This window comes from Sturnira hondurensis, unplaced genomic scaffold (genome assembly GCF_014824575.4).
Source record: "Sturnira hondurensis isolate 20B ecotype Veracruz unplaced genomic scaffold, ASM1482457v3 Scaffold0016135, whole genome shotgun sequence".
Lineage (NCBI taxonomy): Eukaryota > Metazoa > Chordata > Mammalia > Chiroptera > Phyllostomidae > Sturnira > Sturnira hondurensis.
Window position 1 is genome coordinate 401,299 of NW_028088766.1, and position 26,820 is coordinate 428,118.

General features: G+C 36.2%; 1 protein-coding gene across 15 annotated transcripts in view; it reads right to left on the reverse strand.

Moving 5' to 3' along the window:
• The window catches only part of PPFIA2 (PPFI scaffold protein A2), a 472,168-nt gene that overhangs the window by 313,871 nt on the left and 131,477 nt on the right, over window positions 1-26,820 (reverse strand). For 3 of the 15 annotated variants that reach the window (XM_037065752.1, XM_037065749.1, XM_037065748.1), the window contains exon 1: window positions 198-583. The exons of 11 other annotated variants lie outside the window; for them this stretch is intronic. In XM_037065752.1, coding sequence (XP_036921647.1) covers window positions 198-278 — 81 coding nt within the window. In that variant the 5' untranslated portion in view covers window positions 279-583. Of the gene's footprint in view, window positions 1-197; window positions 585-26,820 lie in introns of those variants that run through there. One more of the 15 variants, XM_037065750.1, reaches the window with a different exon arrangement.

Below are 26,820 nucleotides of genomic sequence, written 5' to 3' on the forward strand. Positions count from 1 at the left end.
TATTTTGCTTGAATTCACAGAGAATCTTACTGCCATCTTATTTTCATATTTAAAGCACAGGCTAAACTGACATACCCATTTCTTACATTCTCTTTAATACTTCCACACTTTGCAGTTTCTTTTCTCATCTTCCCTTTATTTTAACTTTGACTACATATTAACTTCTTAAGTAGTGAAGCCATTTAAAGCACACTTACTTGAAAAGTGTAAAACCGGGTCCCATTAGGAGGATGCACTTTAGGGGAGCCAGAAACGGTGTTCATATCCGAGAAAATCATTTCTGATCACAGACAATATAATCCACAAGGAGCTACAGATGCAGAGCAGAGAGCTTAGCGTACAGATAAATCCATGCATGCATTGAGGGAGGCTAGAGGGTAAAACGAAATCTGCCCCATCCTTCATAGATACACAGTGCTAGCATTTTGAATCTTTCTCCTACGTTTGAAATCTAAGCTGAAAGGTCATCAGCCACTGACCTTTTGTGCAGCTAGTTCTTTAGAACATACAATGTTTAAAAAAATTTTTGATACAGAAAGAAAAAAGCAAGAACCAACAATAAATGGAGCATGTGCAGGATCTGGCAGTGCTGTGGACCTGCCCATCTGTTCTCAGTGATAATCACCCCCCTCCACACAGTCTAGCAGAGTGATTATGCTAAATATCCTGGTTAACCAATAACACACAGTTTCATTTCAGGGTAGTGTGCACAGTGTAATTCAGAGGACCTCTTCTGACTAACCTGAAGCGTGTTTCATGTACTGTTTAAAGCTGTATTCGGTAACAAATTATTTTTTTATCACTCTTATTTCTTTGTTTCCAAATCTGTACAGTATTTTCAAAAAGATTTTCAATTTTTATACAAAGCCCTTTATTTTAAAGTAAAGAGTCATTTTTTTATTTATAGATCAAATCTGGCTAGGCACCCAGGCACAAGGCATAGAACTCAGTAAAGCTATATAACACTAGGGATATTATCAAACAAATTACACTAAAATATTTCTGTTTTTCTGAACTCCTATAGAGCATCATAATGTGAACATAAATAATCATTATTCTATTTCTCCATCTTAACTCAAAAAATATTAAATTTCAAAGTCAAAGCCTAAAAAGTACATTTAAAAAAAATCAAACTCTACCTATTATATACAGAAAACAATTAATAATGTATCTTTTAGATATAGATTTTTTACACAGATCCAAAAATATTAATTGTAAACATCTAGACTACATTGCAAAGCATAATCATTTTTCTGTATCTTTTAAACAAATTATTCATTCTGCATAAAAGATCATATTCAGATGACTTTACACATTTTAGAGGTAAAAATAAATGTTCCATTTACACATGGTTCCAAGGTGGAGACTTTGGGAGGACAGAGACAAAATGAGCCAAAAGTGGTGTGTTTGTGAATTTATCCAGGATGAAATAGTTATACATAATCAAGAACCAGAAACCACCTGCTTTGAATCTGAGGGTATAGACAAAGTACAGGGTCTGACACAAGTAACTCCCTTTTTTATTATGAAACCTGTTATTAAAAATCATAAGGACATAATTCTATAATATTACACTATCATACTCAAGCACACCATATGAAGTTTTAGGTGAAATGTTACAATTAAAACTATAAATTAGTGCGCCCATATTCTCACCCTACCAACCACACTCAAGCAGGCGTTACTTCTGCTGGACCCTGTACAATGGTGATGGGCTCTTAAAACCTAACTTATTATTCATTTGTACTTCTATTCTCCAATTATGATTCAAATTTATAATATCAATAAGGAGAAAGCAGAGGAAATTATTCTTAATTTCTTAGATGGTATCCCTACAGTCTGGCAAATTTTGCAAATAGGTAATTATGTATCTAGCAAACTACTAAATAGATTAGGAGATTTTTCAAAATATTTTATTTATTTATTTTTAGAGAGAAGGGAAAAGAAGGAGAAAGAGAGGGAGAGAAACATCAATGTGTGATTGCCTCTCATGTGTCCCCTACTGGGGTGGGGATCTGGCCTGCAATCCAAGCATGTGCCCTGACTGGGGATCAAACTGGTGACCTTTTGGTTCCCAGCCCACGCTCAATCCACTGAGCTACACCAGCCAGGGCTAGGAGGTATTTTTAAATAAGTCAATCTTTTTATTTTAAAATTCTTATTACTGACACTATTACAGATGTCCCCGTTTTCCCCTCTTTGCCTGCTTCTACCCAGACTCTTGCCCTCTTCCCTCTGGCCATCACCACATTGTTGTCTGTGTCTATGGCTTATGCATGTATGTTCTTTGACTATTCCCTTCCCCTTCTTTCATTCAGTTTTCCCTTCCCTCTGACAGCTGTCAGTCTGTTCCATGTCTCCATGCCTCTGTTTCTCTTTTGTTAATCAGTTTACTTTGTTCATCAGATTCCATATACAAATCATATGGCATTTGTCATTCTTTGACTGGCTTATTTCACTTAGCATAATGTTCTCCAGGTCCATCCACGCTGTTGCAAAGGTAAAATTTCCTTCTCTTTTACAGTCTCATAGTGTTCCATTGCGAAATTGTACCACAGATTTTTTTATCCACTCATCTACTCATGGGGTGTTTTCAGATCTTGGCTATTTTAAGTAATGTTGCTACGAACATAAAGGTGCATATATTCTTTCAAATTGGTGTTTCAGGATTCTTAGGATATATTCCAAGAAGTGAGATCACTGGGTCAAAAGGCAGTTCCATTTTTACATTTTTGAGAAAACCCTATACTGTTTTCCACAGTGGCTGCACTGGTCTATATTCCTACCAACAGTGCATGAGGTTCCAATTTCTACACACCCTCGCCAGCATTTGTTGTTTGTTGATTTACGGATGATGGCCATTCTGACAGGTATGAGATGATATCTCATTGTGGTTTTAATTTGCATTTCTCTGATGATTAGTGACATTGAGCATCTTTTCATATGTCTGTTGACCTCTGTATGTCCTCTTTGGAGAAGTGTCTGTTCAGGTCCTTGCCCTTTTTTAAAACTGTATTGTTTGTCTGATGTTGAGTTGTGTAAGTTCTTTATACATCGGATATGTCATTGCCAAATGTGTTCTCCCATACAGTGTGTTCCCTTTCTTGTTTTGTTGAATTTGGGGATAATTTTAGATTTATAGAAAAGTTGCAAAGATAGTACAAGAGGTACCTGGAGAACATTATGCTAAGTGAAGTAAGCCAATCGGAGAAAAATAAATACCATATGATGTCACTCATTGTGGAATCTAGTGAACAAACTGAACTAACAAGCAAAATGGGGACAGACTCAGATGGAGAGCAGGATGAGAGGTAGGGAAGGTGGTAGGAGGTACAGGGACTGAGCAAAAATGAAAAAGGATTCATGGACATGGACAGAAGTGGACTGCTAGCATGAGAGGTGTATAAGGGCACTAAAAGTTAATATTAAAAAATACAATAAAAGTGAAGTTAAAATGTTAAAAAGTGGAGTTCCCGTATATTCCTTACCCAGTTTCCCCAAATAACATCTTACATTGCTGTGATGCATTTATCAGAACTAAGAAACTGATACTGGTACCTTATTATTAACTAAACTTTAGACTTTACTTGGACTTCACTAGACTTTCCTGTTCTGGGTTCCAACCTAGGGTACCGCATTTACTTATTTTCCATATTCCCCCAGTTTCATCTGGTCTGTGATCGCTTCTGCTTGTTTTTTTTTTATGACTATCAAGAAGTACTTTCCAAGTATCCTGTAGGATATCCCTTGCTCTGATGCTTACATTAATTTTGTTTAATGATTCTCTCATACTAAACTAGGGCTATGGATTGGGGATTTGGAATCACCAGAGAGGTGAAGTGACCTCATCACATCACATGGGGGTGGTGCATGATACACAAACATCACTAGTAATATTAACCTTCACAGTAGGTTAAGGCAGTGTTCGTCTGGTTTTTTATTGCCAAATTACTATTTTTCTCTTTCCATACCCTATTCTTTGGAAGTTAGTCACTAAATCTAGTGCATTATCAAATGGGTGACAGGGAGGGGTAAGATTAAGATTTACTTCTTGGAGAGGGTAGTACTGACATATATTAAATAGGATTTTCCTGTATAGAAAGTTTGCCTCTTCTCTAATTATTTTTTCAACTATTTCTTTTTATCAGTATAAACTATGGTATATTTATTCGGGTTATAATGCAATACAATTTATTTTATTGCTCAATTGTCATTTCTGTTTACCTTTGACATGCTTTCGTTTTTTTTAACAAGGGATGATTTTTTAAATGTTTTTTTCCTCCTGTGTCAATTACCTGTTTGCAAAAAGTGTTGGTCTTCTTAACTATAATTCTGATTGTCCCCACATGTCAACTTGAAAAATTGTTTTATATTTTTCAGAATTATTTAAGCAGCCATATTAGTTTATTTTTTAAGTGATCTATTTTTATTCATACTGATTTATTAGCCCTCATAGAATCCATTCAAATGATTCTCAAATTAAATAAACTATATAAATACACCAGTTGTGGTAATCAGTGACATATATAAAACATTTTTATTCTTCTCCTTTGAAAATACCTGTTGGGATCGCACTTTCTCCTATCGCCAGTGGGGCCCCATAACTCACACTTACCAAAGAGCTGTCAGTGGAAAAATAGTGTCTCCAAAACAAAAGTGAGTCTTCTTGGAAACCCAGGTTTTACAGGAAAAATTGGTTTGCCAAATAAGTTGTTATGGTTTAAATGTGACCTTCACATATTTTTATGCTTGCCTATAAATTGGTTCAGATATAATTTAGACCAGACAATTCAATAGATTTCCTATTATTATTGTAGGGGAGCCAATAAATTAAATATTCCTTTATTATATGACATATTCCTGATATAATCTCATATATTTACTGAATTTGCATCAAACAGCAAATTATTTAAGTTAGGAATTCTAAAGCTTTTTGGTAAAAAAATATGTCTTTTCATATTTCTTGTGTGAGAAGGAAAAGAGAATAGTATGAATTAATGTTAAAAGAGGCAAGAAAAAGAAACACTATTAATATCAATTAATATGTAAGCACCCCTCTATTTTAAATGTTGTTGAAAATTGCCAGAATATACATTCTTTTACAGTATTTTTTATGTAGGCTAATTATGATAATGACAGTATTTCACTTTTCTGATGGCCTATTTGTAGAAAACTCCATTTCCCCTCTCTGCTAATAGATGTAGGAAAAGCGGTGTCCAGGTCTGAAACCTGAGAAGGATCTAGAATCACGTCTTGTGCACTGTGGTTGTAGAGAGCTGGTTCGGTTTCCAGGCCCTGAAGTCATCATTATAAAAGATACGGTCTCTGCCCTGAAGACACTTAAAATTTGATGGGAGGGACAACAACTAATGAGAGAGATAATGAGTATGACAATTAAAATGGTGTCTAATGAATGCTAAAGATGGACTTAACCTAATGGAGGTCTTCCTAAATGAGCTTATCTGAAAAGCACCTACTCAAGGGATTTGTACGAGAGACCCTGGAGAGAGCAGAGGGGTAAAGGCTTTCCCAGGAGAAGGGAACGCCCTTCCCATTGACGTGTGTGAAAAGATATAAGATGACGTGGAATGTGTGGGGAGATATGGCAGAAAACACCTCAGGGCATAAAAAGTAACTGTGCTAGTGTGCTTTTTCATTTATAAACATTTTCTCAAGTGAAACTAGTAAAGAGACCTAATCTGGTCAACACCCTATCTATGATACCAAGTAAATTTAAAACATTCTTGTCTCAAAAAGATATGAAATATAGCATCATATTTTCATACTTCGGGTTAGTTATACTTTGGTTTTGTTTTTAATTTTCCAAATAACTTTCAAAGATTATTTTAGCTTGTCAAGAAATTTCATTCTTCATCTGATTGCTTTTCATTTATACTAAGATGATTTTAGGTATTAACTTGAAAGTAAAGTATATAGTACAATATTACTATATAAAACAAAATTTAATATGCTTATGGTAGCAGTTTCCAGACAATGTCTACCACTTGAAGGGTAAATGATACATCCATTTTAATTGTTACATTTAGAACAGTGACCCAAATCTCTCCAGATGTACCTTTCACAAAGAGAAGTGAATTAAAGTATGAACCGTAGCTCTAGCTGGTGTGGCTCAGTGGACTGAGTGCTGGACTGTGACCCAAAGCATTGCTGGTTTGATTCCCAGTCAGGGAATATGCCTGGGTTGCAGGCCAAGTCCCTAGTAGGGAGCATGCAAGAGGCAACCTCACGTTGATGTTTCTCTCCCTCTCTTTCCCCCTCACTTCCCCACTCTCTAAAAAGAAATAAAATATCTTTTTCAAAAAAGAAGATAAACTCTAGAAAATTTAATACCAGCTATTTCAACCACTTGAATGTTTATGGGAAGAAATTGTGAATCAAGAAGCAAAAGGATGACTAAATTGCACTTTCTTAAAAATGGGTAAAATAAAGTCCTAAATCCTGATACTTGTTTTGAATGCGCTAAGAGAGAAGATTCCCACAAGTTATCTAATATACCCTTCTGCCTCTGGGACCAATTAATTACTCATTCGCCTCCTGAAATGTATGTTATTGGTTTGACTTTGTAAAAAGTCAAAAAATATTTGAAAGCCTACCATTTCAAATTTTGGAAGATTCAGCTCAAACATATTTTCTATCACTTCAAAATAATTTTTACTCAAATAATTGTAGATATATTCTGCTTCAAGGCAATAAATTCAATATAATTTTTCTTTTATTACTTTACTGATACTGGATAAAAAACTAACAATTTTATAGAGCGATAAGAGTTTGATGAATTAAAGAAATACACTGAAAAGAACTTGTCTGCTGTTAGTTTCTGGTAAATAATCAGGGGGATAAAAATGCCATACTGGACGAGAATAGCAGNAAATAATTTTTACTCAAATAATTGTAGATATATTCTGCTTCAAGGCAATAAATTCAATATAATTTTTCTTTTATTACTTTACTGATACTGGATAAAAAACTAACAATTTTATAGAGTGATAAGATTTTGGGGGGGGTTAAAGAAATACACTGAAAAGAACGTGTCTGCTGTTAGTTTCTGGTAAATAATCAGGGGGATAAAAATGCCATACTGGACGAGAATAGCAGGGGTGGGTGGTGGGAAAGAGAGGAGAAAGAGAGGAAGAGCAGGAGAAGGAGAGTGGAGAGGTATCATTACAATTTACACCGTATCACACAGTGGCACTATAGGATAACAAAGGATTTCATAGCCAAGTATTCTGTTAGAAGTCATTCCAGACGGAGTGAAATTTGCAGACCATGGGCAATACATCCTAGAGAAGTCATATGGATGGCACATCAAAGCTAGTTAAGCATATCCTGGCAGCTAAGTTATCTACCTATTATCTACCTAAATATATATTCACATTTATATATTCTCAAATATATATTCTCTATTTATGTGTGTATTCTTATCCTCGTATCATAAGGTTTGCAAAATGCAGCAAAGGTAACCCTCTATAGACATCCAAAACTCTGTAAGTATACTTTTACATTCTGCTTCTGAGTTACCTGCTTCCTGGGTGTCACAGCTGAAGCTGTACAAGTTTGTTGGATTTGTTCATTCATTCATTCATCACTCACTCATTTGTTCAACAGTCCTTACTGGGAAGTGATGTTGTGCCAGACCCCTGGCATATTTAGAACAGAAATGAAGGGCAAGTGAAGCTAGTGGTGAACACCTTGCATTTAGTCATAAGCCAATGAAAAGCTCCATCATACAGGCAGAGTCAGCCCTAGAAATGAGCTCTTTTTGGAGGACATCCAAAACAAACAAACGGGGAAAAAACCTCCTTATGCCTTAAGGATTTTCTTCCAAGTTCAAGTGATTTCTTTGCTAGCAAACCATTCATTGAGATGCCCCAAATAAATGAAAACAATATTTAGAATTCATTGGGAACCCTCAAGTTTTGCAGCCATGTAGACAAAAAAAAATAAGCATATTGAAATTTAAATTCATAAGCTCCCATTTATAACACCCAAAAATATTAAATTTGGATTAAAGTCAATCTTGATGATCTTGATGGTAATGCGTTGGCATTTTACATAATCTATATGTGTATAGATTTCAGATCATCTCTGACAAAAGAAAATGGAAACTACAATAGAACAATCACTCCCAAGCCTTGAAACGTGCCCAGCATTTCAAAATACCACCTATGGCCTAGAAAAGTAAGATGCTACTAACCACACCCCCTCCCACTTCCAGCATGACTGAACCACACACATCCCCCTTAACGACACTTACAAAGAGTGTCTACTCAGTCTTTTGACTGAGGAAAAGTTTAGCTTTCCTAATGTCAGCAAACATAATATACTATGGACTCAAATAGGTTCTTCTGATGCTGAAATGGTTTTTTGAAACTAAAAGAGTTAAAATGTAGTTTTAATGTATGTTTTACACAGATTATAAATGTTTTCTTAATTAATAAACAAGAACATTCTTCACATAATATATGCTAAGTAAGTGTCTACTGAATAAACTGAACATTTACATAATCATGAAGAATTCACACTAAGATCATAATATCCAATTGTACAACAGAGGCCAAAACTGATGGTAATCTGGGCAGTACTCCGCCCTGCTGTGAGCCACTTAAAAACTAGCCAGGCTGCTCTCAAAGGAACCAGATAATCCCAGAGTGTCCTATCCCAGTGGCAATTCTTTATAACCACTTTTACCTGGTAGTGCTCACTTTATACTGAACTATCAGGAACTATTAGTTACTTTTTTTACTTGAGTTTAGAGGAAGCTCAGCTATGACTGATGATCCTTGAATGTGAACATGATTGTACATTGAAATATATGGCTATATGTATATATGTGCAGCCAGCCATATGTGTGCATGTATGTGTGTGCATTATACACACATCAATCAAACACATACATGTGCTTACACATGTACACACATGTGTACACACACCTACATATATATTGTCTTTGGAACTGAAATCAGAAAATTTTAAAATAGTGTCTTATTTCCATATTCTTTCATTTATTTTACTTTAGTATCTTTTTGCTTAAAGCACAGTTTCCACAAATGTTTACATTTATAATGATAGCTCATGAACACATTTGTGTAACTTAAAAACACTAAATTGTATAAAATTCAGGATTGAGTTTTATTTTGTTTTCTTAAAAATGTTAATTGATTAGAACTCTATAATTTCACAACTCAATGATTTTATTATATTTTGTTAAATTTATGTCATATTCTGAAATATGTCATCAGCCTGATGTTACAAAAACCACATTAAAGTTCTATGACAGGCTGTTATTTCCTCATCTACCACTCTGAATGCCAGATGTTCACATAGTTCAAGATTTTATAATAACATCTACCGGAATTTCTGAGTTCTGACTTTTTATAAAATAAATAAAGTTAGATGAGAAATATTGGGTCCATTCGATGGCATGGGAACTACATGTGGAGTATTATATGTTGAACTTAAACTTGGATGTGCCCTACATGCTCTATTGCATAGTACAAGTTTGAAGTTAAGTTTCACTCTTCCCCAGAAATTGGTAAAATTCCTAGCCATATATGAATAAGCAAAATATTTCCACTCTGGCTAAGTCTGTATTTTCTATTTTACTTGCTGTCCATCTTCAATATATGTTCTCTGATCCTTTGCACAAGAATTATTGTATCAAAATACAAAGAATTCTCTGTCACTTATACAGCATTTGGATTTTATTTTTTTAATCAAGATGCAGAATTTCAAGCTAAACTTTCATACGAAATATGCTTCTTTGGGGAAAAAGTTATGCCTTATATGGAACTTCTTGTCTATCATTGAAAAGGACCAGCACAATGGACTACATAGAATAGGCATCACTTAATATTTGGGAAATAATTGAAACATCTTCCTCTGGCTGTGTTTCTTCCTTCCTCTCTCTCTCTCCCCACCCCCTCCCCATGGTAATATAAATTATCTCATTTTTACTTGCTGACCAGTTCTTAGAGTTCAAAAAATGTTTCTTCTCCAACATATATGCACTCATCCACCCAACAGCTAAATTGATCTCCATGCACCCATTTACAGAGCACTGAAAGAAACAGTACATTAAAGGGGGAAATGGTATGTTCCAAGCAAACAAATCATATGTTCCAATGTTTTTCATCTAGTTTACTTTATTTTAAATACTTTGTTTATATAGTCCCAGAAGAAACAGATCCAACTGATGGAAGAGGAAAAGAATCATGATGGTAACTGATTCTATGTGAGTACTTTTAGGGTAACACTACCACCTGTAGCTTGAAATAATGAAATGAATTTTTTAAAAAAATGATTAATATATATGTAGATGGATACTCTATAACAGCACCATGTTTAAAAATAAAAAAGATTGCAAGATTATGGGAATAAAGGCAACATTAGGCAGAACTATGGAGTAGTACTTTTCAAAACCTTTTTTACCAAAGTTGCCAGGGTAGAAAATACATTATTTTCTCCTGAATTTTATTTTTTCCAATGTTTTTTGGAAGACAAAGCCAATCACTGTTTTTTTTATTAAGATGACCATTTATTGAATTATATTTATGGCGGCCACAGTGCTCCCTTTTACAAAGCCCTCTAAAGTATGTATTTATTCCTTAGTTGCATAGAAGGAAACTGAATCTTAGAAAGATTATAGCCTGTCTAAGATCACAGGAGTTATGAGTGAAAAAGTCACCTGAAATCAGGTCTATCTGATTACCAAGCCACACTATGAATTGAAATTGCATCTAGGCACTGATTTATCTGCCAACAATTTTAATTCAGTATAGAGTATGAAGAAGGAATTAATAAATACCTGATTATTGATTAATTGATTTCATACACCAAAATACTTTGAGGTGACTGATTATTTGGTAGAATATGTATTTTTACTTGCTGGACATATTCACATTTTCCTCACGGATCAGACATGGTCTGTGGAAGACAGAAAGGAACACAGAACCACTGAAGGCTGTGGTCCGAGCAGTTGTTCAGGTCTCTGGCCTGAACAGGGAAAGGGTGAAGTCACCACCAAATGAAATGGAGAAGGCTGCAAGAGAATCAGGTGTGGGGGAAATTCAGTTGCTCAGTTTGATACAGGTTGAGTGTAAGTTTTCTTTTAGTCAGCCAAATAGAGATGTCACCTGACAGCTGAATTTACAGATTTGAAAACCGCATTAGCATACAGGCTAAAATCCCTCCAAAACAAAACAACAACAACAAAAAACTGGAATGAAGTCATGAGGAAGTGAATGCAAATACAGGAAAGAAAGAGAGAAGAGGTCCAGGTTCAAGACCTGATGCACAATAAGCGTCCTGGGAGACCAGAGAGAGACAATAAGTAAGAACAATCAGTGAGGGATGAGGAAGACCAAGAGAGGGGTGCATCCCTAGAGTCCAGTGATTAACGCGTGAATTAAGTAGGCAAGAATGATCATCTGTATCAAATGCTGCAGAGAGTTCAAAAGCTGAGGACTGAAGACAAGGCACTGGATTTGGTCATGTAAAGGCTAGTTCCAGTAGGTATTAGGGAGAAAAACTCAATACTTAATGAATTGAAGTAAGTTTATGATGAAATGGGGGGAGAGAATTTGGAAACACTGTTCTTATACAACAGTATTAAAGCATGTTGTTGCGAAGGGAGCCAAAGTAATGAGACAGTGACTGGCAAGGAAAAGGGAAAGAAATAAGAACAGGTTGTTGTCCTAAGGAAACCGCTCCAGGAGAAAAATCGATGATGTGGGATGGAAAGAGGCATTTCTGGAGCGATGTCCTTCAGCAGGTGAGAGGGGGTAGAATCTACGAGAGAAGAGATTGGCTTTAGAGAGGAAGAGGACAGCATCTCTGATAGCAGAGCATGTGGATTGCCGTGCTTGTGGTTGTGATGCTAGGAGTTTGTGCCAGCTGTCAGGAACTGAGCAAGGAAAACAGGTGAGAGTCAGGTTGGGGGAGACAGTTGGGAATGTCTGAGCTGTGAAGGAACAGTATGAAACTGTTATGCAGGAGAAAAGCAGAATATAAATAATACCATATTAAAGAACATAGCTTAGACATGCAAGCAAATCCGTTGACTTTACCTCCTTAAATTAAAAGCTTTTGCTGTGGATGAATGGGTTGCAAAAAACTGCAAAGTGTTTACAGCATGGCAGAGAGCAGCTTAGAACATGTGCCCTGCAGAGGTAGGCAGTCCCACAGATTGGTAACAAGGAAAGAAAGGGCTGAGCCACACGTATCCAGCTCATTCTCTCAAACTTGCTTAGCAAAGGAAACGACTTCTACCTGGGGGAGTGGAAATTATGTATGCCCATAATTTTTTGTAACACAATAAACTCCTAATGGGAGTGTTTATTCCTCACTAAAAATCCATGGTCTATTTTTCTTCCATTATCTTATCTACCCCTCGATCTTAATTTCCTAATATACTTTGAACCCGTTCAGTAAAAAATTATAGTAATCCAATTGTCCAGCTTCTCTGCTACAACCTGAGTTGGCGTGTGCTGTGGCGTACATCAGACAACCAGCACACGGACGAGCTCCCATCCTCAACCCCAGCAGTGCCCTCTACACTGCCTGGCCCTCACTAACTCCCACTTCCTTTTCACGGCAGATCAATAAATCTTTTACAGTCTGTTTACTGTCTTCCTCCATTGGTTCTCACTCACCCCCCACAGATTAGTAGTTCACAGTTTGATAGTGAAATCTCCCTTCTTTGTTTTTTGTTTGTTTGTTTCACAAACTTACATGTATTTGTCCCTCTTCTTTTCTTTCTTCTCTCATCTCAAAGTCTGGAACTGATACTTGATTCCGATACTTCCACTTGAATTATGTCACAAGGAGAAAGAGAAACTTCCTGGCAATTTTAAGTCCACATGGGCTTGCATTCCCTTTTCTGGAACAGTCTCTTTTATGGGTTTTCCTTGCTTGTCTCTTTAAAGCACTCACATATTCACTCTCTAAACTGAGGTTGCTATAGAATATCTCCTGACATTACTTAACATCCAAGATGGTTAGACATACAGAATACCTGGAGACTATCTAGCACAGTAGAACCTCAGAATCCTCTAGGGTGCTTTGAAAAATAGCAATGTATAGCCCCCCCCTAATGATGTCATGTTAATTAGTTTAAGGATGCCAATGGGTACTTTTCTAAATCTCCCTGGGTGTTTCTCAGTGTGCAGACAGGATGAAGGAGCCAGTGATGCAGTGCAATTCTTCGATTTTACACTGAACCAGAGCACGAGAGAGATTAGAATGTGCTGCTCTCCTTGGTCATACAATGAATCGCCCTGAGCTAACTAGGGCAGCGCTGATCAACCAGTGCTGCAAATAGGTTATGGGCGTGCTGAAACACCGTTCTCTTGGCCTCAGGTGGCGCCGTAAATCCTGGGACTTCCAGAGCTCCTGTGGCACGCTCCATTCTAGGCTGGAGCATTCTCCTCTGTCTCCACGGCTGTGATGTAGAGATAGAATACTTTTCTATTTGTGCCACACTGTGAAAAAGTTTGAGAGACACTGGTCTGATTTATACTTCTCCTCAAAAAATCTCTGGCCCATATTCGTCTTTGAGAAGTTTATCTTTTCACCTTTTTCTGCATTAAATTCCATTCTTTATGTTGACACTCTCTTCTTTGTCCGGATCACATGACCAGTTTTGTGTTTTTAGTATATTCTTCAGCCCAATAGCTAAATAAGGAATGAACAGGTGAAACACTACGTAGGGAATGACCACAGCAAAACTTCATTTTGAACATATTGATAGTGAATTATTAAAAATGTCCTAGGTCACAACCTTTAAGATGGAAATGTAGACACCGGAACCACTAGGGTCAAGTCACAGCCCTGCAGCTTGTTGTGGAGGCCATGCAGACACACAATGAAGAGTTTATTATGTCGTGATAAACTATGGGCATACATTAGTTTCCTCAATTTATCTGCCTTGTACATTCACCACACACAAATAAATGAAAGGAAGCTAAATAGTAACATTTCACAACAAAGGCAGAAATTTTTCTTATAGCTGTGTTCCTTCATTAGGAAAAGGTCACATGATCAGTAATGTGATTACAATGCCTGGGATAGCATTATTTATACTGGAAGCCCCAGACATGCAAAATAAATATTAATTAGATTACACTGATTAGATACTTCTTTAAATTCTGATTGTATTATTATAAATTTATCAACTCAGTACATGGGCTCTACTGGCAAACAGACCCAAGTTCACATCCCCTTGCTTCTACTTTCTGGGTGAAGAAAGCTTCAATTTAGTTTTTCAGAGCTTCAGTTTCCTTCTCAGAGAAGTGAGGGTTAACAGAGGTTTTACCTCAATGGGGTGATGTGAAAATTAAGTCAGGTAATGTAGTAAAGTACTTACAGTCATTATTACCCTCTCTGTCACTCATAATTAAATTTAATTTCTAAATTTCTGGGTTTTTTCACAAATAGATTGTGTTGTGTTTATCCATTTCTCAGTTATGTTCTGTTGCCCAGGATTCATTTTTCACTCATACTCTAGATCCAGCTCTTGTGACCCCTCTTCTAAAAATTCTCACCAGTCTGAAATCATTTTATTCTCATTCAACTCATCTGTGGTTCAGTTGTGGGCCTTATTAAGGTCTGCAATGATGTGCTTGTCTATTCAACTGTGAGCTCCTGGAGAATGTAGATTGTGTTGTCCACACAGTAAATATGCTAATCAGGCCATTTCCTTCTCTTATTCTCAACCCTCCCACAGCTTCCTATCACACATTGGAGAAAATCCAGTTTTTCCCATGGCCTACAAAGCTATACAAACATTTGACCCTAATCCCTCTTTGTCCTCACTTTATGTCACCATGGTCCTACGCACTGTCCACTGGCCACACCATCTCCTTGCTGTTCCCAGAATACAATGTAGATCAGTACAGTGAAGATCTATTGAGCACCAACTATAAACTGGATGCTATTCTAGGCATTTAGGATACACTGGTGAACACAGTAGACCAACACGCTTCCTTGTAGAGCTTTCACTATAAGTGGGAAGAAGTACAGAAATCATCAACATTATAGTAATTATGTGCAATGAAAAGAAGTAGAGCCAGGGAGTGGGACAGGAACTAGAGCGAGGGAAGAAGGGATCGGTGAGCGGTGATTTCAAATCCCATAGTAAGCATATTCTCCCCTTGGCATACGTGACGGCTGTTCCTTTGGCCTGGCGCTCTCCCCAGCCACTCCAACATTCATATCGTTCCTTCCATCAGTTATTTAGGTGTCGGCCCAAATGTCACCACTTCTGGAAGTCCTTAACTGAAGCGAGTGTGACATGTGTGTTTCTACTCCCACACTGCAGCTCCCTATTCTCTTAATCAGCTTTGTTTTAACACATTGCATTTTTACTATATATAATATCTAATCATTTTTATGAGGAAAGAGATTTTTTCCTATTTAATTAATGTTGTATTCCCAAGGCTTAGGACAATGTTTGGCATAAAGTTGTTAATAAATATAATTACCTTCAGCTGATGGTTATTAAACATAAAAAGTAGAGCCAACCAAACTGATCTTTAATCAATATATTACTTCTCAGTAATTGGGGAAATTTTCATATTTAAAAATTCTGCTTTTGATGCTTATGACGTTTCTATAGATAACAATGACCTGCCAAACTCCTCTAAAGGAGACCCCTCATTCATTAACTGCACAATTATTGAGTGTTTATACTGTTCTAAGCTTTGTCCTAAGCATTGAGGGTACATTTGAAACAGAGATATCATTATTTTTTAAAAGGTAGGTCTAATTATTAAAACCTTTGCACATATATTCTTATAAAAATTAAAACAAAAAGATTGTGAAGATCATTACTCTGCTTTTTTAGTTAAACCATCATTCAATAATAGTCACAGAAGCTTGATTTTTTTCACACATGCTATTTACTATATTCTTTTCTTTGACTTTAAAGTGAAGCAAAATGTCTCCCTGGTATAAATAAATAAATAAATAAAATTTAAAAACTAGGAGTGTCTGAACTGGTCAATGCTCTTTCCATTCTTAGGAGCTTTACTGCTGATGGCAAGGATACTTAAGAAATTAGTGAAATAGATGTGTAAAGCATTGTTGATAACATATGCTGGATAAATAACTTTATAATCCCAACTGGCCGTGGAAGTCAGCAAAGCAGTCCACCTAAATGCCACAGGGTCTCCTCATTAGGGTTTTTTTCCCACTCAGCCTCTAAATTTCTACCTGGATATGGCATGGTTTAGGAAAAAAATTATACATGATCTATATGTGAATAAGACTAGCTAATAATATTAAGAAAATGTTATTTGCTTCTTGGGACTAGAAAAAATTATTTTTGCAGAATAAGCAATTTGAGTAAGATCCTTATTGTTTCTACAACTCAAATGTTAAACAGTTTATCTGACAACTTTAAAGTTTCTTCCAGACGGATAAAAGGCAAACACATTGTAAATCCATGTCTTAGTTACTTAGTTGTTAAAGTCTAACATTCAGACTACAAAAATACAATTTCTCTTATGGCCATTAACAACATAAAGCTAAGCATTTAAAAAGAAAAACAGCCCAGTAGTAAAAATAAATATTGATCAGATAAATGCAAAAAAGAAAGATTTATTTTTAAAAAGATGATAAAACAAATAAATACATCAAAAGTAAAATATCATACAACTAAATATATAATTTATATTTCAAAGGAAAAAAACATTTATTTATGAAAGCACCAAACAAGAAAGGTTCGTATGGTTCCATTTTTTCCTCTGGATCCAAGATACATATAGAAACGATCAAAGCTACCTGAATAATGTTTATAATCTATAAGTTTTAATGTACCAACTTTTGGAGTTTGATAATTAGATGATAACTAAAACTGAGAATATAGAGATATAAACAAATGCCCAAAGCTTCAGGTGAGAGGCATAAAGAAAAACATAATCCGAGGCAGAAGATGCCCAATAAATTTTATGAACCATTATGTCTAGTATTGATTTTAAACTGCCTTTTTTGTGATGTAATATTTTTTTATCTTATAATTACCCATGAAAACCTCCATTAATGACTCGTTGAGGAAGGAGGGTGCTGGGGGTGTGCATCAGTGCAAGTCAAGGGAGTTTATTCAGGGACAGAATCTGGTGGGAGGGGCTGAGAGCACCAAAAGTCACGGGAATAGAGCCTGCAGCCTGAAACCGAAGTAAGAGTTTAAGGCAGGTGGCAGGCAAATTTAAAATCCCCTTTGAAATCTTCAGAAATGTTAAAGGCACTGGAACACCTATAGTAAATTGGGTAGATTATTTAGATAATAAGGAAAGAACTTAAAGAAAGATCATTGATTCATTTAAAAAATAGTTTTCATCTCCCAAAGCTGTTTGAACTGCTAAAGATTTCACTGTGAACAAAACAGAAAAAAAATAATTTTCTTTCCTCATGAAGTTTATGTCCCCGTGGAATAAATAAAACATTTGTATAGCATAATAGGAGGAGATAAGTGTTTTGGGGGGGGAGAGGAAAGAAAAGTCAGAAGGAATAAGGAACTAAAATGTTAAAGATAAAGAAGACTTCAGTGAGAAAAGAACATTTGAACAGAAATAGACTCAAGGTAAGGGAATGGAATACACAGATAACAAAGAAAGAGGGCCCCCAGGGAGAGCCAAAAAGATACACAAAGGTGCCAGGGTGGTAGCATGGTTAGAGGGTGACTGAAAGACAAGGAGGGTGGTGCAACCAAGCTCGTATATGAGCGAAAGTGTAGCAGATGATGAAATCAGAGAGAGAGAGGAGGACCCTGGATTATGTTGTATATTATAGCATTAAATATGCATTGACCTTTATCCTGAGGAAGATGAGGAAGAAGGGTAGGGGAGGCTTTGGAAGGTTTTGTGGGAGGAGTGACAATTAGATGATTAAACAACATTTTTAAAATACTCTGGCTTCTGGATTGAGAATAAAGCACAGGGAGGGGTGGCAAGAGGAGGAAAAGGGAAACAAGCTAGAAAGCTATGAGGGCGAAAGCTAGAGGCAGCTCAGACGGAGGGGGCCGTGGCGAAAATTGATGAGACATAGCTGGACACGAAATATATTTTGAAGATAGATGTGGATGTGAGGGAAATAGAAAACAGGCATAACTCCAAGAGAATTACCTACACAAATGAAGGATGAAGTTGCTATAAACCGTGATGGGGAAGGCTGCGGTTGCACCAGGTTTGGAAGGGAGATCTGGAGCTCAGTTTTCAACATGTTGAGTTTTAGGCACATATTAGACATTCACATGGAGATATCAAGTAGGGAGCTGGACCTATGAGTTTAGATATTAGTGTAGAGTCCGGGAAAGCATTATAAATTGGGAGTCTTTGGTATATATATGTAAAGGGTATACAAATACAGGGAGATCAGAGGAGAGGTCCAATGACAGAACCCTCCAGCATCTCAATATTAAAAATGCCTGGTGAAATGTGGAAGAACCAGCAAAAAAAAAAATAATAAAGCTAAAAAGAGAGGCCATCAAGCTTTCCACTGGGTTGAGCATTTGTCCACTGAAGCAGCCCACTCTGAAGCCCACGGCCAGATCAAGAGCTGTCTGGAGAGGGTAGCTTCTTCGTCCAAGCTGATAACCTGGACAGCGAGCTGGGTGGTCTGGGAAAGGAGGTGCTGTTCTCCTGCCCACCATCACCAGAAGCCACTACACTGACCAATGAAGTGACAAATTACCACATTATTATTTTCCTTTTCTGAATTAAGTGGAGGGTCAAGAGGGGAAGATAATAACAAACAATTTGTGCCTGCAGTTTGATACAGGGCTCAACACCAACACCCAAAATAATATCTGGTTCTAGATATCAGAGCTGAGGGGGTCAGTATAGATTTCTTCAAGTAAAGTGTTCATAAAATCCAGTGATGGGTAATTTTCAACACTTTTTTTAAACAAAAACTACATTTTAAAAAAATTGTATGTGGAAGTACAAGCTGTAAGAGGCGTAGAGTGGCACTTCTTTGCTTGAGGCAGAAGTTACAGAATCAGAGACTGGCCTTTTCAAGAGTCCCTGCTGGCGCTGTCCCTGCGGCATCCTGACACTGCTCTAGAGGCCTGGTAAACACTTAACACTGGCTGAAACAGAAAAACAAAGCAGTTCAGAGATGTAAGCAAGCGGCCTTTGAAGTAGACAGAGAAGGTCTGGGGAAAATTGGACTTCATAGAATTGAATGTGCCCAGGTTGTCAGTGCTTCGCTCTCCCCTGCTCAGCTTAAAACATCTCAGGGGCAAAACTTCCAAAACGACAGATAGCACACTGGGGATAACCAGGGCCATCTAGCAATAATTCTAAATAACTTATAATTTATGGTTTAAAGACAATTATTTCAGAAATGATACAGTAACTCTAAGATAAGAGGGTAAAAGATGCATTTATAAGGTTGGGTTTCTTTTTTAACTAAGAAAAACAAGATTGTGAATATGCTCTTTCACAACTACCTTGGGGAAGAAGTTATAACGAAGAGCAGGCATGATAATGAGCCTACAGTTGCATTCGGTATCAATCTTTTTCCATCAATTGAGAGATTAGCCTTCCAGCCAGCAGTAAGGGGAAGTGTGGATATTAAAGTGATCTTGTGGGAGTCCCTCAAGAGGAGTACTCCAGCTTATTTAGAGACATTGCAGTGGGTATTCAAAACAGTGAAAATAGAGATGCTCAATATGTACAAAACTAATTTAAAAGAGTAAATAACTGTCATGAGAAATACAAGCTGGTATTTATAACGCTCATTAAAGTGATTGGTATCTTAGGCAATTATAATGACCTAAAACAATACATCATTAACTTCACTAATCTACTATATAGAACTGACACATTAATTTTTCTAAGGCTAAAAGATGTATCACTAATTTACAAATGTGAGCAGTTAAATAATCTGCCAAAGACGCCAGAGTGAGTTGCGTTTACAATGTAAGACTCCAACTACCACCTGTTTTCAGACTGCCTATGTATTACATCCACAATTGTATCCTTTGGGTCCAGTTCCTAAAGCCAGGTACTGGCTTTAAAATGTCCTAGGTCAAAAGAGCAAATGTTCTAATGACTTAGACACATTTCTGGACCCTTTCTTATACAAATCCAGTGCAAAAAACATCAGATGTGGAATGAAACTAAAGTTGTTCCTCCTACTAGAATTATGTAATTTTTTATTTTATTTATTTAATTGTTGTTTAAGTGCAGTTTTCCGTCTTTTACTCCCATCTCAGCCCTCCCCCCCAGCCATCCCCACTTCCCTTCCATTTCCACCCCCCTTTGTTTTTGTCCATGTGTCCTTTATACTTGTTCCTGTGAATCCTTCCCCTTTTCCCCTGAAATTCCCTCCCCTCTCCCTCCTAGTCCCTGTCAGCCTGTTCTCTATTTGAGTGTCTTTGGTTACATTTCACTTGCTTGTTATGATAGGTGATTTTGTTTGGTCATTGCTATGAGTTCTGTGCTCAGAACAGTGCCTTAAAAGATACTGGGTGCCAAAAAGTCCATATGGATTTTACATAAAATAAAAGACACATTTTTCACTTTCACCAGCAATGTTATTGATTTGGATATTTTGAATATGTCAGCTATCTCACATATGATATAATGGTAATTTTCTCAATTTATGTCTTGATTTGATCGCTATCAACTTCAATTGGTCTGCCCAACTGTGGAGCATCATTCAGCAGGAAATCTCCAGCATGAAACCTCGCAAACTGCCTTTGACAGGTTGAATCGGTCACAACACCTCCCCCATACACTGCACAAACCTTTTCTTCTTCTTCTTCTTTTTCTTCTTTTGCATTTCAACTTTCTTGAAATAATAAAACATAATATGATGAAAATGTTATATATTTTCCTCCATCTTCTATATTAAAATGGCAACACAGAAATTCACCAATATTGATGCTTTTTTAAATGCACACTGATATGACAGCTGTCACATACAATTTAGCACAATTGTTTCAAATGAAGTTAAAGACAACTAAGTGCTACTAGAGCCACCTCACAAAAAAAATACAAACTAACATTTTGGCCAACCCAGTAGCTACTCAATAAATATTTGCTGAAAGAATGAACACCATTTACGATACACAAGCCAAAGGGCCACATCATTCACTGGACTGGTCAGTACAGTGTCTACTTTAAACAATCTACTTTGCGTAGCAGAATTATAGACTTGAATAGGTAGGAGGCCCAAAACTCTACATTCACTTTTTAGAAAAAACATTAATTATTCCCAAATTATAGGTAATATACTGTGCTTTTTGTCAAGATAGAAACATAATATTTTGTAATCAAACCAAACTTGGGAGTTAAGGAACTAATTTTTCTAATTTTACCTAAGCCAGTAGTCATCAGGGTGATTCGGAGAAAAGCTCTAAGACATGGTTAAGTAGCATTAGATTTTTCTGTTCTAATTAAAAGTGTACAAAATCAGGTTAAAACAGAACAAGATAAAAAGCATACAAGCAAAAAAAAAAAACCAGTTTGCAGGGGACTCAAAACAGAAATGTTATTCAACTTTAAATTATTTTTCTTAAATCATTTTTTGAATTGTTATTCTATCACATGTCCAATCCTGGCAAATTATATCCCTCTTTCTTGCTTTTACACTGTTTTTCCTGTTTTTACACTCCTTCTCTCACCGCCTCTTCTCTATATGAGGCATTATGGATATCTAGAAAATCCTTCGATCTCAAGCGTTCTGGTGATTTAGTTGGAATCAAACAGTATGAGTTGAATTCTGGTTTTGCTGCTTTCTGTTGTGGCTATTAGGTGACCCTGGGAGAGATACTTAACTTTTAACATTATGGCTTCCAGGGCTGTAACTAGCAATAATAGCACATACTTGAGAGAGTTCTTATGAAGATTATATTTGGAGATGTTATTTGAAAATAAGCAGCACTACAGATAGCTAGATAAAATATTAATTTTATTTATATGTTATTTCTATTACTCTCTGGCATTTTTCTAAATGTTTTTGCTATTTCCTAATTTTTTTTCTTTCTTCTGGTTTTACTCCCCATAATTATTTCATGTGCATAGCTAACCTGTCTCTGATAAAAGGAAAAACGCACGAGTCACAGAAAGAGGAATAGAGAATCTCAACAGCAATCATTAGATTCCACTTTAAAGCCCAACCACGAACCATACTTAGCTGATAGAGATGTCGAGTTTCCAGAGCAGAATATTAAAGTTCGCTTTCGTTACTCCTTTTCAAAGTGAGTATTGTCTCGTGTTGATATCATTTGTAGAAGTTTATAAATGTAATTGGCACATCCCAACCTAACTGCAGAAACATTAAAGGCACTAGAGAGGACTCCTTCTAGGTCAAAAAAGGACTATAAAGATACCTGGAAGAAATTTTCTCCATGAGTTGAAAAAAAGCTATTTTCAGGTTTTTCCACTGCACATGAAAGAGATATTTTCTACTAACGTAGCCTATTTTAACTTATAAAATCTTAAATTAAGGCTAATTATATGATCTTAAGCACCACCAAAAATATAAATCTATAAATATTTAATCCCGTATTATATTTACATCCTTATTAAATTTAAAATGGCATAATATTAAAATTAAGCAATGTAACTAAAAAGATACAATGTTGGCTATAAATAGAAATTCTCTTCTGAGCCGTCTGAATCACCCTGCAGTATGCCTGGCAGAATGGCCAGAGTGGAGTGCAAGCAATAATAAGATTAACAAAACTGAAATTTTGTGCTGAACATTATGTTCTTGGCAGGAATTAGGTGATGCTATCATAGAGGACACCTGCTTCCAGAAGTTCGCTTGGAAGATTCTAGTGCATTATTTCCTTTAGAACCAAAGCATTTTAGACGATACGCATTGTTTCGGGAATTGTTGGGGTGGGAGTTTAGGACGAGCAGAGATTTTGCAGTAATCGGTATGTCGAGTCATTTGTTGTCATCTAAACATTTTTCCCTCCTTGATTCAGTTAAATGTGATCATTTTAATGCCATTTACTTTGAGTCATAGGGATAGGGATAAAATTAGTAAGTCTACTTTTAACTATCAAAAGAGATTTTAATTTATAAGTGGTCCTTTTTCACCTTAAGTCTTATGTGATGTGTTGAAAGCAGGTAATTGACATTGTCAGTAATTAGCCACTGGTCATTAAGACCCATGTTGATCTTTAAAAATGAGAGTCATCTTGGTCATTGAAAGACTGTCACTCTCCTGGGATAGTATTGACTTTACGATTTGTTTGCTTGTTTGTTTGTTTGTTTGTTTTGCAGACTACCTCACTACCAGGAGGTAATTCCACTCAGGTGTCACACACAGGATGGATTTACTGCATCACCATCAACATCACAACCTACAGGAAAATTAGAAGCTTCATTTGTCTTAATTAGAAAAAATTAAATGCTATGTAGTTTAAATGGATTTCTTTTATATATTCTGACAGTAGTACTAAATTCATGATCACGATACCAAATTACAGCCACATATTACATGTTGCTCAAGTTTTCATTGAAATTTCAATTATTTTTATATATCGCCCTCTTGTGGCCATATATATATGATGATACTAAAGACGAAATGACATTTTATTTTTTTCTTTGTAGTAGATCCTTTGAGGACTAATAAATTTCTTAAAATTTACTTTATAATATTTCAAGAAAAATCCCCATGACTAGTCATCAATGTAAATTGTAAGCAAAATCTGGATTTTTGGAAATTTAGTATTGACTGCAATATAATCATTGAAGAAATACAATAAATAAGAAGTAAATGGAGGATTGCTAGGGTTATTTATTAGCTTTAAACTAATAAATTGATCAATAAAATTAACATAATGATTTAATTTCATAAAATTAAGTTCTAGAGCTACCTTTGACATGATTTTCAGAATAAAGATAAATTTTAAGATATAATAATAATATCTTCTATCAAAAAAGAATTAGTATTAATTTTAGAAAAGGCTTTATTTTTGGTAACCTAACATAATAAATTAAGTGCTTTTATTTCCAAAGACAGCTTAAGAAATACTACAATTATAATCATACAATTAAGCTATTAAAAATGTATTGATCCTGAGCTAGCTATTTGAGTTTTCTAGTCCTTAGTTTCTTCATTTTTAAAATGAGAAGTTTTAGCCAAGTGATCTTGATTAATAATCATTTTACAGGTGTCCTATTAGCAAGAACTATGAGCAATCAAGAGCTGCAATCTTGTTTTTTCATTTTCTCTACCTGATTTCTAAAATGCAAGTCAAATTATTTATTAAGTCCTGTTTTTGAAGCTGCTGCCTCCTGGTCACATTTTCGAGCTCCAGAGGTAGTTTTTTTTAGAGCAAAGGGACAGAGGGACACATGCTGTTTATAGTCTTCTGTTGTTTTCGGTGTAAGAATAGCAAGGGGGTGGCTCAGAGCCAATAGAATGGAAGAAAAGGACCCCAGGTAGAGAGATGCTGAGTAAGCTTCCCTGGGGAAAGTAAATGAGTTGACCTTTCCGTCTTCCAGAGGGATTATATGCCAAGAAGAAAGGTAAAGCAGTCTCTGTGGTCACCATCACAACACAAAATGTCATAAGTTAGATTATGCAAGGTTTGTCAATGTTTGTGCTGCATAGAAATAATAATATATATATTGATTTTATAATGCATTGATTAGTAAAATTTATACTGCATAGGATGAGCTTCAATAGTATGATTTAACTAGATAGCTACTTAAAATATAGGAGTCATAAAATATAGGGTGGGGCAAAAGTAGGTTTATAGTTGTATGTGCAAGTTTATTCTTGTATTATTATTTAATTATTGTATTATTTTTCATATGAACAACTGTAAACCTACTTTTGCTGCCTCACCCTGTATTTTATAGATGAAAAGTCTTTAATATCAAAAATAACTAATTAATCACTACATTTAGTCAGTAAATCAATAATTATCCTTTTGAACAGTTGGCAACTTTGTTCTGGGTTATGTGGGTGTTTTTTGGGTGGGGGACTCTGTATCCTCAAACATCATGTATCTTATCTATCCCTCTGTACAGTATGCACTCATCCCTCTCTTCCACATACTCAGGGTTCTAACCACCTTAACTAAATAAAGCACAGGCGGCAAACATAAGGCCCTTGGCCTGAGTCTAGCCCTCCACCTGGTTTTATCCGGCCCCGCACCTTGTTTCTACCTGGTGGCAGTGCTGAGATCCTAACCCCTAGTTAAGGAGTGCTTATATTTATACAGTCCTAAAATTATATTTGGCCCTTTGAAGGCAACTGTGAGGCTGATGTGGCCCCCAGTGAAAATGAGTCTGACACCCCTGAAATAAAAGAATCTATAAAATGGGCACTTAGTAGCTCATAAAACAAAAAGAAAAACAACACCCAAACCTGAGGCACCCAGCACCTGGAAAATGCAAAGAGAAGGCTTCAGAGTTAATGAGGATCACACCAAATACTAAACTTCTACCCCAGGACCCATCAAATAAAGACACTGTTGTCACAGAACAATGAGTGCCCCCAAATTGACAGCTTCCACTGGGCTCTAGGTGTTCCTTCTAGGATCAAGGTCACTGTGGCTCCTATGAAATAATGTCGCTGCTGCAGGTAAGCCACCAGAAAGGATCCTTGCGAGAGACAGGATAATGTCTGCTCGAATGTCCAGATCTTAATGACTGAAATGTGTAAATGTGTTGCCTTACATGGCAAAAGGACTTTACAGTTATAATTAAATATCTCGAAAGGGAAAGATTAGCCTGTTTCACTTAGTGGCCCCAAATGCAACTACACAGGTCCTTAAAAGAAGAAGTTAGAGTGCAAAGGTGGGAGTGATTTGAACATCATACACTGTTGGTGTTTAGATGGAGACGGGGCCACAAGCCAAGGAATGCAGGTGGACTTTAAACTCCAGAAATGACAAACAGCAAAACAAACAAACAAACAAAAAATGAAAAAACAGATTCTTCCTTCCTACTTCCAGAAAGGAATACAGACTGGCTGACTTCTTGATTTTAGCACAGTGCAGTCAATTTCAGTTTTCTGACCTCTAGAAAAGTAAGATAATTCATTTGTAATGTTTTAACTTACAAAATGTGTAGTAATTTGTTATAGTAGTAGGAGAAAACAAACTAAATTCTCCAATGCAGATGCTAATTATACTACTAGCTCTCAATTCCAACCCTGGGTGGGTATATCAGACTCGCCAAGTCAAGGGAATACATCTACTGCACAATCACATGGGAGCCTAAAATTCCAGCATTTTCGTGGCTTCTATAGGAAACACAGGCTCCACATCCTGTGCGATATATAGTGAGACAAGCAGCAGAAGCAAAAATAAGAAAGTGGGGCTACATCGAACTAAAAGCTTCTGCACAGCAAAGAGCAACCTACAAAATGGAAAGGCAATGCACAGAATAGGAAAAATATTTTGCAAACCACCCATCTGATAAGGAGTGAATCAGCAAAAAATATAAGGAACTCTTACAACTCAAAAATAAAAAATAATAATCCAATTTTTAAAAAAGGGCAAAGGGCCTGAATATACATTTCTCCAGAGAAGATTTCTACATGGCCAACATGAAAACTATTCAGTATGACTAATTACATCAGGAAAATGCAAATTAAAACCCTAATGAGACACAATTGACCCCCGTTAGAAGGGCTATTATCAAAAAGACAGGAGATAACAAGTGTTGGTGAGAATGTGGAGATAAGGGAACACTTGAGCACAGTCGGTGGGAATGTAAATTGGTGCAGCCACCATGAAAAACAGTATGGAGGTTCCTCAAAAATTAAATATAAATCTACCATAAGGTCCAGCAATTTCTCTCTGGGAATATCTCTGACAGAAAT